We start from the raw sequence: 13819 nt of genomic DNA on the forward strand, positions 1-13819 counted from the left end.
AGACTGATCACATCCCACAGCGTTAAATGACAGAACGGGTTCCTGTCCTGTACGGTCCAAATGGGAGGCCTCGAGGAATACTGAATGCGGACTAACGGAATGCTGAGACTGGCAGATTATAAACGGAGCTTTGAATGTAAAGTAAATAGAGAAAAATCAGTAAAATCATCAGTACAGAAACTAGCTTTAAAAAACTCTTTACAAGTACACCGATAAGGAGAAATGTGAAGTTGGTATGTTCTCATCGCTCTCTTACTTGGGAAGTGCCCAGGTCTTACATCACTGTGTCCAGCTTAGTTATTTTGTTAAACCTTACTTCTTCGAGATAAAAAGGAGTGAGAAGCGTTTCCGAAGCTAATGTTTCAAGGCTTTGGCTGGTCAGGCCTGAGGCGCCGTGGGCACCAGCTCTGCACGGGGTGGAGCTGGCTGGCGGTCTGGCCAGGAGTGGAGGGGAAGGATGGCAGCTTAGGAGAGCCACCCTTTGTAAAGGGACCAAATGCACTTTAATCTTCGTCCTAAATGCCTGCCCATTCCTCACAAGGCCCCACATTCCAGGGAATCGAAAAACCCCTTCCTTAAAGGCAGCCACACAGGCCTTCTTTCTTTCCTCTTGCAACAAAGGAGCGTGTTTCCGTGAATGCGCTTTTCATCTGCAGCTCTCGGAAGAATAGGGCTCCTCAAGCAATTCACGAGGCACTTTCCCTGAAGGTCAACTCCCCAGCCACCCCAAGGGTGGCGAGGTCGGGCATTCCGGGGACTGGGGGTGGCGGCTCCTCCCAGGGCCCAGGCCCCACTCTCAGGGGAGGGAGGGGCAGCTGGGCGCAGGGACCCACGGCCGCTGTTCCAGGAGCCACGGCTCCTGGCAGCCTTGCAGGATTCCACCCAGGAAAAACCTGCCAGACAGGTGAGCAGAGTAAATGCTTCCCCTGAACACACGCTAATGCGAGCCGCTGTCCCGTGGGCCTGAGGGCACCTTTCTCATCCCACTCCCTTAGACAATGGCCAGAAAGGGAAATTGTGAGCTGGGCTTCTATGGAGAGCAAGCAGGCCTGCGCGTCTCTTCTTTTCTCAAGCTTCAACCCAAGGACCTTTCTAGCACATAAAATGGGCTCTCTTGATTTACAAACAGAGCAAAACAAAAGAAAAAACAAAAAACAACAAATAACCCCTCAGCAGCGCACACCAATAAGCACCCCAGACTTCTAGGGCCGTGGCGGGTGTGTCACTGGGCGGAGAGTATGTTAAGCTCACATCCTAGTGTTTAAATCAAACAGAGAATCCACAGTACAACAGGTGGGCTGAACAAATACTGCCAGTAATCCGGCCGCATCTCGCAGCAAAGCCCCTGGGCAGGAATGTGTCTCTGGCCTGTGTGATGACCAGCTGCATCGCTACACACGCAAACTCTCCTCCATTTCTTGGGCATCAAAGGGCAAGGCTGTTGATTTTTAAATCTTCTTTATTCAACATTCAGTAGCGAACAGAATCGATACTTCCAAAATTCTAAAACAACTACTTAAACATTGTTTTTATTTTTCAAACGCCTGTGAAAATGTTTTCATTTCTCTGGATCTTTAATAATCTAGCAACACTATTTTGTAAAGTGGATGGCTACTTCTCAGACCAGAATCTTTTCTTTGAAAATATTGAAGAGTCCAGGAGACTTACAGCAACAAAGTTTGTAATTCTATATCAAGGAAGAAAAACACATATGTGTCTATGTACATATATCCATTCTGAGATAAAGCCACAAAGACTGATATAAATGCTTCCACAATTTTATTTCAGCTTAAACCATTACCACCAAAATGAAGCTTGTTTTATAACATATGCTATCCAGCTAGTCAATCTTTTCTGCCCAGTTTAATTCTATTTGTCCTGCTCCTTGAGTTAAGCAGAATAGTTTAAGGTTTCAAAACTGGAGACACTGCGTGCAGGTGGGGTGCTTAGCATAATAGCAAGCCTCCATTAGGTGGCCTGAGGCCGGTGTGGTTTGATAGCTGTGTTTGAAAAAGCCCCTCAGATTGAAATTAGCATTAGAAACAGGTCCGACGCCCGACTTTTCAGGGTGAGGGAAGACAGCCCCAAAATAAGATAAAATCTCTACAAATGCAAACACAAGGAACCAACCAGGCAATGAATTCCATGATCGCTTAATATGTATTGTGTGTTATTCACAAAAGTCCTGACAACTGTCACAGGAGGGACCTCAACTCGGAGCAGATGCTGGAGCCATTGCCAGCGCCTGAAGCCTCAGTGCGCGGACACCCCCACAAAAGGCAAACCCGACATTTCTGTTTATCTTCAACAATTTCATCATCTTCACTAATTTTAAGAATTATTGTTAGAGACCAAAGCAAACTGTAAATATCCTTAATTCCAGGTTGTCCCAGAGTTTTGTGATGTTGTCTCACATGATGCGGGCCCTCTGCTCCACACTTGACCCCAAAGCCTCTTACATTCCCGGAGGCCTTTCCCAATAAGCCCAGTAAGCAGCTGGAAGAACAGCTGTGTCTTACGTGTTTCGTGAGCACACCCAGTAAACCGGGGCCTGTTTTGAAAAACCGCTCTCCTTCCAAAATTACCCAGCTATCCAGCACTCTAAGAAGTCACGTGACATGCCATGTATTTGCTATGGGAATGTCACATGGGCTCTGGTTCTTTAATGAAACATCAGCCACAGATGCCCGATTCACCATCGACTCCAGAAGCCACTGTCAGAAACGGGACCACAATAGGAGCGATTTTTCTTGTGATATATTTTTAGCTACAGAACATTTAAATAATGAAACTTCACGGATTCTACATTCAAATTAATGGAATAACAAACAATACGGTTTTCATTCACAGACACACTCCTTGGCCCTCCACCCTCCGCCTCTAACAACTCAGACAAAACAGACACTTCGCTCAAGGCGAACTGAAGTTTCGAGTTTGTTCAGAAGTTCTCAGTCGCCTTCTGGTTGCAAAGCGACGTGAAGCTAGCAGCACTGAGTCCGAGAAAAAACTAGCATAACCCAATGTTGAACCCAAAAGCGTGGGCAGCAGAAGGAAAATCAGCCATAAAGCCCCCAAACATAAGACAGAAAAGACCCGAGACGACAGTGCTCTTTCTGCAAAGCCCGTACCCACAGCACCCTCGAGATGCAGATTCAGAACGCTCTTGCATTCCTGAGCCACATCCTGACTGCCATCCCTTGTGAGGAGGAGAAACAGGGTGGGTTAAGTGGAAATATTCTAAGCAGCAACCCAGGACCCCTCCCACGGCCCGCAAGCATTTCTGGCAAGGACAACACCCTAGACAGCTAAGAGGCTGCGCCAGCACCTCCTCTAACGGCTTAGTTCACCTGTTGATTTTCCTTCCTTTTCCATTTACACTAAAGCGGGCACACCTTTGGGTGCTCCTCTACTCCTCAGCGCTCACCTTGCCTGAGCCCCGCTTGGGCACACCCCTGTCACCGCCAAAGAAGCGCCCCAAGGAGTCGAGGATGCCCGTGTCTCTGTGCCTCGGGAGGAAGCCATGCCTGGCGTGATCCATGGTGCTTGCTGAGGCCAGGTACTTTGATCCGTGCCTCTGGGAGGGTCTCTTCTGTGACGCCATCACATCTAGGCCCTCGGGAGCGGCTGCACTGTCCTCTTGGATCGTCTGAAGCTCGTCTGACTCCGAGGGCCTGTCTTTGAAGGTGTTGTCCTCCCTCCCCGGGGCATCTCGGGAAAAGAGGCGGATCAAGTGGGGGCGGCCCCCTGGGTCAGCTGGGTTGGCATCCTGCCAGGCATTCTTTGGGTCCGCTGTGCGCTTGGAGTCTGTCACCGCTGTGTCCTGAGAGGGGCTCCCATTGTTCTGGTCCACATCTGCCTCTCCTGCAAACAACAGTGAGATATGAATACGGGCTGTGCAAAGCAGAGTGCGGGACAATGCTGCTTTCTTCCAGGGCTAGTGGACTGGTTGTCTCCTGCAAAATCCACAGAATGTGCGCAGTGCCATAAAGCTACATGGCAGCTCCAGACCGCCTTTGGCAGAAACCAACCTGGACTGCGCAGCCTAGTTGCAGCTCTGTGTTTCAGAGGCTCTGGGAACTGCCTCAGTTACTCGAGATTTGGCACCCCAGAGAAAGCCGCCAGGGCTTCCTGCTCAAGTGGCCTGCTGAGCCAGCACAGCACACGCATCAGCATGTCCCCTTGGGAGCTGCCGTTACTGCCTCTGGAGAATCCAGGACTGCTGGCACTTCTTGGGGCACTTATCATCTAAAGAGCCTCTGGTGAACAAGCTAAACCTTTTGGGAGCATTTATTTGACGAAAGGTATTTTTAGTATTCTTGGTAAAAAGGGAACTTCCCATCTCTTTTTGCAAATCATGCCTTAAAGAAATGGGGCATTTAGAATTCTTTAGTTTCCAGATTCCACAAGAGGCCTCTTGCATTGGAGAACTGCTTATTCAGGACATTTTGATTTGGCTTCTCCCCTGTAAGCAGCTACAATTAGAAAATTTGAAGTAGGAATGGGATATTTCATAAATATACCACCATCTCATAGCTTTTTACAAAAAATAAAGCATTTCTCTCAAGAATGGCAATACATTCATTTTGCTTTCAAGTTACATGTTGGGTTTAAATGAACATCATTTAGTTAGTCTCCTCTCCAAACTTTATTATTTATCTATGGAAAATGTGGGTTTACTCCTAGTTTCCTATAATCCCATCCATCCATCTAACCAACCTGTTCACTGACATTTATCCAACAGCATCCATCCATCCATTCATCTGTACAGCCACCCATCCACCCACCCATCCAGCCACCCATCCATCTATCCACCCATCCATCTATCCACCCATCCACCCACCCATCCATCCATCTACCTAACCATTCACCCACTCGCCATCCACCCATTACTTACTGAGTACTTAACAGTGTGAAGTATTGTTCTAGACGGACGAGGTGTGGTCCATGTCTCATGAACATAGGTGAAAATGAATGTTACGAGTTGAATACTGTCCCCTACAATGGCATGTCCACGTCCTAACCCCTGTACCTATGAATGTGACCATATTTGGAAATAAAGTCTTTTGTAGGTACAGCCAAGTTACGATGAAGTTGTACTGGAGTAGGGTGGGCCTGACCCTATGACTGGTGTCCTTAGAAGAAGGGGAGGATTAGGACACGGCTACTCAGGGAAGAGGTCATGTGACGAGGGAAGCAAGGACTGGAGGGATGTGTCTAGAAGACAAAGGACACCAAGAGTTGCCAGGAACACCAAGAGGTAGGAGACATGGAACAGACCCTCCCCGGAGCCCAGGGAGAGCACGGCCCTGCCGACACCTTGATGCCAGACCTCCAGCCCCCAGAGTGTGAGAGAAGAAACTCCTGCTGATTTAAGTCTCCTAGTTCATGGTAACTTGCGGGATGGCCACGATGTATACAATGCGTAATTTCATATCAAGTAATGACACAAAAGAAAACAGAACAGGTAAGGGGGGTTAGGAAGGCCCCTCGAGGAAACATTGGGTTGAAATGAGAGAGCGGCCATGTGAGGACTTGGGGGGCTGGGGTGCTTCTGCAGAGGGAAGGACACCCAACAGGAGGCCTGGGCAGGAAGAAAGTTGGTGTGTTCACATGGGAGAGGCAGAAAGGCGGGGAGCCTGAGGAAGCTGGTGCAAGGCCTGAGGTGAGAGGGAGCAGGTGAGTGGGAGGATGGTGGAGGGGAGAAGCGAGGTGGAGGATGGTGGTGGGAGAAGGAGAGGTGGAGGATGGTGGAGAGGAGAAGCAAGGTGGAGGATGGTGGAGGGGAGAAGCGAGGTGGAGGATGGTGGTGGGAGAAGGAGAGGTGGAAGATGGTGGTGGGAGAAGGAGAGGTGGAGGATGGTGGAGGGCAGAGGCGAGGTGGAGGATGGTGGAGGGAGAAGGAGAGGTGGAGGATGGTGGAGGGAGAAGGAGAGGTGGAGAAGGTGCTCGGGGTGCGGGGCCGGAGTGAGCAGGGCTTTGAGGCAAGGAACTGGCCTTTTCTCTGAAGAGCAACCAGAGACCACCAAGGGAACTTCAAGGCAGGAGTGGACTTCAAGGTGGCAGACGGCTTGGTCTGTAGGCCAGCACAGGAGCAGGGGAACACAGGTGGGAGGGGCTGCCGTCCACGGGAGAAATGGGGCCAGGGTCGTGCCCTGGGGGCTGCTGGAAGGTGACTGATCTGAGGGCTGATTGCACACAGAGGTGAGGCGGGGTTGTTTTCCTTTTGTTATATGTATTTGTGGAGTTTTGAATCTCTACAACATACACTTCCACAAATACATAAATAACAAAAGGCAAATGATTCTACGCTCTTTCAACAAAATCATAGGAGTCAAAAGGCTGTCGCATGAATGACACTCATCACGCAGTCAATATACTGACCTGCCTTTCCAAAGCAGAGTAACTTACTCCCAACATACAGCATAAAGGTTTGCCCTCATTCACACTCCTGAGACAGTGCGTAGTGTCATCATGTGTTCAGCTGTGCCTGGTGCCAGCCATGCTACCTGCCTTAGAAATCTGTCACTTAGAATAGGGAGCATCTTATATGACCACTGACTAATTCAGCCACATTTGAACCTGATATTTCTAACGTATCTATTAAATGCCTCTGCATCGTAGCAGTATAAAAAAGCAACATGAAGAGCACCGGGGCAGCATAGGGCTGTGGATTTTTGCAGGAATGCAATGCTAACATATAGGTTGCAAGAGAAATAGTCTGATTTTCTAGTTGTGCTTTATATTCTGTGGCTAATATAAATTAACGCAAATGTGAAAGGAAAGCAATGGCCACATTGTACATGATTAAATGCATTAACAAAACACAGGCGCATCTGAATACTAATATTTTCACAACAGTTGGGCTTTGTGTCCCTGAATACAGTTATTTGTGAGGCACAGAGGGCATCTGTGTCCCGAGAGGAGCTTCTCCCAGCACGTAATGAGTATGGGGAGAAGTCGGGTCTGTGGATGTGTGGCATTTTTGGTGGGGACAAGCGCAGTCTTAATTTGTCAATTAATATCAGCTTTAGTCAAACTCAAGCCCAATGCCGAGTTCTCATTCAGACGGTAACTGTGGAGCGGAGCATGCAGTGCGCAATTTGTGAGCGTGGATCTCATTCTACCAGAACAGGCCCTTACAATAGACTCTATTATTGTTCAAATTCTACAGGAATTGGAAAGAAACCTGCTTTAAAAAGAACCCCACCTCAATCTAATGCTAGAAGGAGCCCCAGAAAACTGGTGTGGGGAATGTCCCGGCCCTTTGAAGGTGGTGATGTTCAAATCACAGACTGGCCTTCCGGAGCATCTCTGAGAAAGAGAGGAGGTGTCACTCACTCGAGAGTGGGCTCTGGAGCACAGAGACATGCACCAAGCGGCATGGTGATGTTGGGGGACGGTGTTTCCTATTTACAGACACTCACAGCTGTCTGGGCCCGAGGGAGGCTCCAGCCGAAGGTCCCCATGGCACCATTTATCCCCGTGCGTCCGCTGCTCCCCACTGACTTCATCCCCGGCAGCCGGGGGTCCCGAGTCCTGCAGCTCCTTCCTTTGGATGACTTCACATGAGATGCCTCCAACCACCTCCTCCCTTTTCTTCTGCCACCTTGTCCTGGCGTTTGCTACATCATCACCACTAACCATCTCCTCGCTCTCTCATGGGATTCCACGGGACACGCAGTGGCCAGAGCGAACTGCGAAAGGTCCCAGTACAAGGCACCTAATTCAGGCCCTCAGCGACCCCTTTCTCACGCGCCCAGGACAAGCCTGTCCGCCCACTCTTCCCTTTGCTCCACGACACACCCCGGCACCTGTGCCCTCCTCCATGTCCTTGGGCCTCTGCCGTCTTGACAAGGCTGCCATGGCCTGCCTCCCTGTCCTCGTCCTAACCCTCCCCGGGAGGCCTGCTCTGGGCAGCTGGACCACGCTTCTGCTGCCGTGGACGAACGTTCTAGAGTGTTCGGCGCCACAGAGCGACCGCCTCCGTTTTCTCTGAATTGTCCTCTCTTTGCTTGTCTGTTCTCTCCGGCTGGGCGATGCTGTCTCTAAGGTGGGGACCGCACAGCCCCGGGTCCCTGGGAGGTGCTCTGCCGGGCTCGCCGTGTGGTCACAGAAGTGCTGCTGTGCACCGGGCCGTGACTCCAAAAGGAAAAAACAGAAACCAAATCCCACACTCACCGTTGCTAGAACTTAGCTACTGGCATTGTAGCTGTTAAATGGATTTTATATGTTTACTTTTAAGCGAGAATTTCCCTTCAATCCTAAAAGGCTCACACTCACGGTCTAAGGAGCTTGGGCTTAGAAATGAATTTCAGTTGTCTAATCTAATTCTCTCTGGCTATGCAGTGGTTTTGTAATATTCTGGATTTAACCAGTCAGCGTGGCTCTCAGGGACCAGAATGAAGAGTTTAGCCTTCCTGCTCTGTTCTTCCGTGATCTCCGAATCTGAGTTCAGACACCGGGGCTGCTTGCTCAGACTGAACACGGACTGAGAGGCACTGACCTGACCGGACATTTCATCCACTTGTGCCCTGAGCTCCATGTGGAGTAAACCAGACCATGCCGACGGCAGAGAAACTACCATTGTTGCAAAGCTGTGGACAGCAGCGTCCAGGGGCAGGGCCAACGTGGGCTGGAGGTCTGCAGGGCATAACCGAGAAGGACCCTGGAGGGAGCTCAGCCGTGTAGCTGGCTGAAGGCCTCGCAGGCCGCTGAGCCGAGCTGCCTGTCGGTGTGTGTGTAGCTACGAAACGGGAAGGTGCAGCTACATTCTTGTCTCAAACACCGTAAGGCCCCTTTCGGCAACACACGCCACGTTTTGGTGGCATGCTGAGTTTTCCGCCAGTGCCGGTCCTCCCACAAAGGCAGCTGTCCACAGAGCCCTCTGGAAAGGAAAAGTCTTTGCTGGCTGCCCACTGGGCATTTCATATGCCTTATCAACGACCCTAGGAAGCAGGTGGTTTTATGAGCCCTTTTATTCATATGAGGAAACTGAGACACAGAAAAGTTTGATGGAGGAATTCACGTTAATTCCAGGCCCAAAGCTGCCTCTACGTTCTGCAAACTGCAGACTATTTCCCCAGTGCTGGACGCCGCTCACCGGGCCTTCTCCAGCCCCAACTGGCTTTAACCGCAACTAGATTTTGCCTCTCAGGTTAATATTTAACTGCCCATGTGTGAGGGTAAAACATTGCTGGATCACAGCTGTGTAACAGAGAGGGACTGACCAGGAGAGATGGAGGGACTCTCCAGAAAGCCACCTGTCCTGAGCTAAGAGCACAGCCAGGGTCCCCACCTGCAAGCAACAGAGACCTGGAGGCACCCAGTGGGCGCCCGGGTGCTCTGCAGGCGTGGGAGGTGGCCGCGTCACTGCACACCCTCCTGTCCCCCTGCTCACCCCCACGCATAACTGGCTACTCACAATTTACAACGTCGGCTGTCGTTGGCATAATATATTAATGACTGCTAAACACCAAAAAAGGCTGAGTTCAGGAAGTCTGAAAATTACATCGCCACTCTGACAGTCGAAGTGTTACCCTGTAACAATTTAGAAGCTCAGAGTGCAATAACTCTGTGATTGTTTACAAACTGCCACTTAGCCATCATCTTGCTATAACCAGAAAATGACACACATCAAACATTCATACAAGATCATCTCAAATAAAACTGTGATGAGGAAGTGAATATTGTCCTATATTTAAATATTACTATATATGTTTTTTTACCTAGAGCATATATCTTACAATGGTCTATTTCATTGCATCCATGGAAATTCTATTCCATGAATAAATTTCATCAAAACTGCCTCTGCGTGTGTGTGTGTGTGTGTGTATACACATGAGAAAAAATACAAATGCCTAGGTGCACCCCAGACCCAATAAATCAGAATGCCTAGGATGGTGCCCCTAGCCTGTCTCTTTTTTAATAGGCCGGGGCGGAGTGGGCCATGAGTTACCCATTCTCCGAACAGCTGAGGCGCACCCTTTAACGCCAGCACTGCAGGCACTCAGGGCCACGTCCTACTCCCCTACGCTAACAGTGCTCAGTATTTACAAGGCAAGTTTCGTTTCAAAGACATGAGTGGTCCAGAGGCCACCGCGGTGTGTGGGGCTGCTTGTTGCGCAGGGCTGGGTGTTTCCACCCTTGATCCTGCTGTGTGCCGTGAATGCCCCTTGTTGGAAGGCTGCCGCCTGCCTCCTCCTCAGTGACAGACCTTGCTGCCACCGTCTGGGCTTGAACTCGCGTGCTCACACCTCTGGGATGACCTGGGAGGCAGCTCTCTACCATGTGCAACCCAGCGCACAGCACCTGTCTCCAGGAGCGAGGTCAGCCTGAGCTCGGCTCACTGCTTGCTCTGCTGGGTTTGCACCTTTCTCTAAATGCCAGAGGTTTCCAGGTCATCATGAATAGAAACTACTTATTCAGAGCACGACCATATTGCTCACCAAACCAGAACAAAACTTAATACAGAGATCATCTCTGTGAATGCAAGTCACCCGATTAAATTTAACCACAAAATAAAAAATTTCCATTGGCAAGATGTAAGTGAGTGTCCTTCTTTTCACCACAAGTATGTATGTTTTTTCCCAGGAGTAGAGATCGAAACATTGGACCTAATGGATCATCCAACTCTAAGTTCATTAGGAAAGTTCAATAAAACTTCATATTCATGGCTGATCAGATCTTTAATGAGGCTGGAAACAATGAAAAATGATCACCACTCAGTTAATTAGAGGTTTTCCCAACAATAAACTTCAAAAATGTGCAGTACAGGCTTAGCCCACCATGAATCATCATTGTTGGTTTATTACATTTATACGCATTATTCCCATCTTAGGGGGTTCTCAGACTTCACGGACAAAGAAAATGGTAAAAATTAGGGGTAAGGACAATGAGTGTTCATATTGCCACCTCAGGACTTCAAGAAGACTTTATTTTGCCAGGTAAGACATCCAGAGATGACATGTACCACAAGGTACTAGCCCAGAATTTCACTGAAGGAAAAGGACGATGTATGTGTCAGAAGAACAGGAGAACGAGAGAGGCACCATCTCGGGATAAAGGGCTGTGGGACACACTGAGGTCACTTTCCGACCCTCCCGTAAAGCGGGTGCATCTGTCCATACCTCCCTCCCATGGTGTCCATTCCGGCTAGTGACCTCCTGGTGGGGGCAGGGCTGGGAAACATTAGGAAGCCCCAGGGCTCCAACAGACCTGAAATTTGGATGGAACCTTCTGCCCTCTGCAAAGATTCCAAACCCTGCAGACTGCATCGCCTCTCCTTTGAACTCACAGTTCTCATTTTGCCACCAACCACTCATCCACCAGATATTTTGACAAAAAATAAAATTTGCTTATTCATTTTGAGGGATCAGATGCACTGGTTTCACCCACATTTCTATCTTGATTTTACAACAATTGTTTTGCGGGGGCAGATCTAGTTAGGTTTACAGACCAGAATACAATTTTAGTTGTTTCGAGTACTTTAAGTTCCCATAAAATTACCAAAAAGAAAACAACAAAAGCCCCCAAAGTCACAACTGAACTGATTTGGTAGATCTGTGCTCCATCACGGGGACTTTTCACCAGGAACTAGGATGTTTCCTGGCTCAGAGACAGGCGTTCCCAGCTTACCGTCCACACCACTTCCTCCCAGTGGGTCTCACGTATGCAGTGTACCCAGACCCAAGCTCAGAGGCCCCACAGGAGCCCAACCCACATCGATTCCTGGGTATCTTTCTTAGAGCCTGGAGTACAGACGACTGTCTATGGAAATGCTGCGATTCCTAAAGGTAACAGACAAGCAACCAGCAACCAGCGTTCCAGCAGCTCAGGCAACAGACAGAGCTCATGAACGGTTAGCGGGCTCGCTGGTGTCTCAACAAAGGTCGAGTCTCCACTTTTGGCAACCCTACTGTTGTGCATACGGCACAAATTACTGGAAGGACACTGGGAACACAGGGACCCTGCATGGACAAAGCTCTTCCCGGCTGGAGAGGCATCGATGCAGAGAGGGGGATGCGGGCGCTGAACACTGGGGTGACTTCCATCTAAACACAACGGCGGGAGTCAGAGAAGCTGGACGCCCCGTTGTCCGGCTACACTGAAAGGGTTTTCCCTAAAGCGATTCGAAATCTGGTTTCCTAGCCGACAGCCCCTTCAGAAAGTATTATCCAAAAGTAAATCCACGCATCCAAAGGCACCGAAATGGGCTATCTTTCCTAATTGTTCAGATTAAGCCTTAGTTTCCTACTTGAAGCAGCAGCCTGGAATAGATGAAAGAAACTGTCGCTGTGGAATGCATGAAATGGAGGAAATCTTTAATTATTTGGTCTTCAATTTGGTGTTTTTAAACTCATACTTTTTTAGCTTATACTTTTCTCCCGTATCTTTAAGATGGAATGGTATATTAAAGATTATCGAGACTATCAAAGCCATTGTGCCATCTAGATTTCCACAATGGACCCTACTTCGGGCCCTCTCTTACTGGGACAAGTGGACACAGCAAAGTAAGACCATGCACACCCACATTCCAGCCCTTCAGGGTGGGTGACCCGGTATCGGAAGACGAGAGGGAATCTGAAGTCACCCCCCATTCCTTATAGTCAAGATGTGTCTGTCTTAAGAGATGTGGAGATGGTTGTAGCGAGCTAAGAAAGGCATCCAATATTTCAGCCCAGTGTGGAAGAGATTCTATTTCCAAAACACTGAGGAGATACTGTTTCCTACAGCCCAGGAAAAACCACACAAAAACTCAGAACTCTAAACTGAAACAGACTATCACTTTCCTCAGGCGATCTTTCTAAATCCTGATTCTCACTGGCTTCTGTTGGTGGGAAGACGGTTAAGATCTGCTGTCACAGGACTTTTGCCTTAAAGCACATAATTCTCTTGAGCCTACAAACACGCCTGCCTGCCTGCCCTCTGCCCCTTTCCTGCCCCTTCAGCGCCTCCTGTGCCCATCCCCCCAGCCCGCCCATCAGTGACATCAGAACATCAGCTTCCTTCTGCAGGAGCATGCTTCAATTCCCCCCCAGGAGAGATTTCAGGAAAGCGAAAGAAAAAGGAGGCAGATCGTTACATTTGTTTAGACCTGAGGCCTGGCCAGATTCTCATTTTCGTCGATGGCATGAAATTGGTCATTTACCGTCTGAACAAAATGTCCAGGTCACTCTTCTGTAAGTGAGGTGCTGACATACGTTGGCTGATAGAAGAACGTCTCCTCCCATTTGACAGGAGAAGCTGCAGAGGAGAGCAAGGCACCAGTTCTGCTCGTGGACCAGTAGCCCCGTCCACTTGGTGGGGGCTGGAGGCGCCACACGGGCTGCCAAGTGTGTGGCTCTGCTGGGCTGTGATTAAACATGGATTCGGTGCCTCTGTGATTCAGCCTCTGCAGAAGAGCCAGGCATTGGCCGCAGAGAGCGGGCCTGCAGCCTCGGCACCAGGGACAATTGTACGCGGGAACCCAGGTTCTGCGCAAGCTCTCAACTCCTGTCCGGCAAATGAAGACAGGTGGGGCCCTCATCCTGGAGGGGACAGCCTTACATCCACCTGCCACAGTCCAGGCGGCAAAGCTTAGTGCCGTGGCAGAACCTCAGGCTAAAATGATGGAGACATTCATGCTGTCCAGAGCGGGCAAAGGTAAGGGGGCTGCACGCTAACAGCCCACAGCTGTGCTTTGGCCACCAGCCCATACGAGAAGGAGGGGCTCTGGGGGTACCTGCATGGCTTCCACCTGGCCATGCCAGCCACTCTCTGCAGAGGAGCCCGTGGTGGCCCCGGGCCCGCGGAGCCGTGGAATTTGCCAGTGTAGGCCAGG

The 13819-nt window shown here is 49.7% G+C and overlaps 1 protein-coding gene across 14 annotated transcripts in view; it reads right to left on the bottom strand.

Moving 5' to 3' along the window:
- Nucleotides 1-13819, bottom strand: part of MBP (myelin basic protein) — a 141056-nt gene that overhangs the window by 36839 nt on the left and 90398 nt on the right. For 13 of the 14 annotated variants that reach the window (NM_001434699.1, XM_070275080.1, XM_070275076.1 and 10 more), the window contains 1 exon segment: nucleotides 3425-3861. In NM_001434699.1, the coding sequence (NP_001421628.1) occupies nucleotides 3425-3861 (437 nt within the window). 14 annotated transcript variants of the gene reach the window in all.

The sequence above is a fragment of the Equus caballus genome, chromosome 8, assembly GCF_041296265.1.
Source record: "Equus caballus isolate H_3958 breed thoroughbred chromosome 8, TB-T2T, whole genome shotgun sequence".
In the NCBI taxonomy this organism is placed as follows: domain Eukaryota; kingdom Metazoa; phylum Chordata; class Mammalia; order Perissodactyla; family Equidae; genus Equus; species Equus caballus.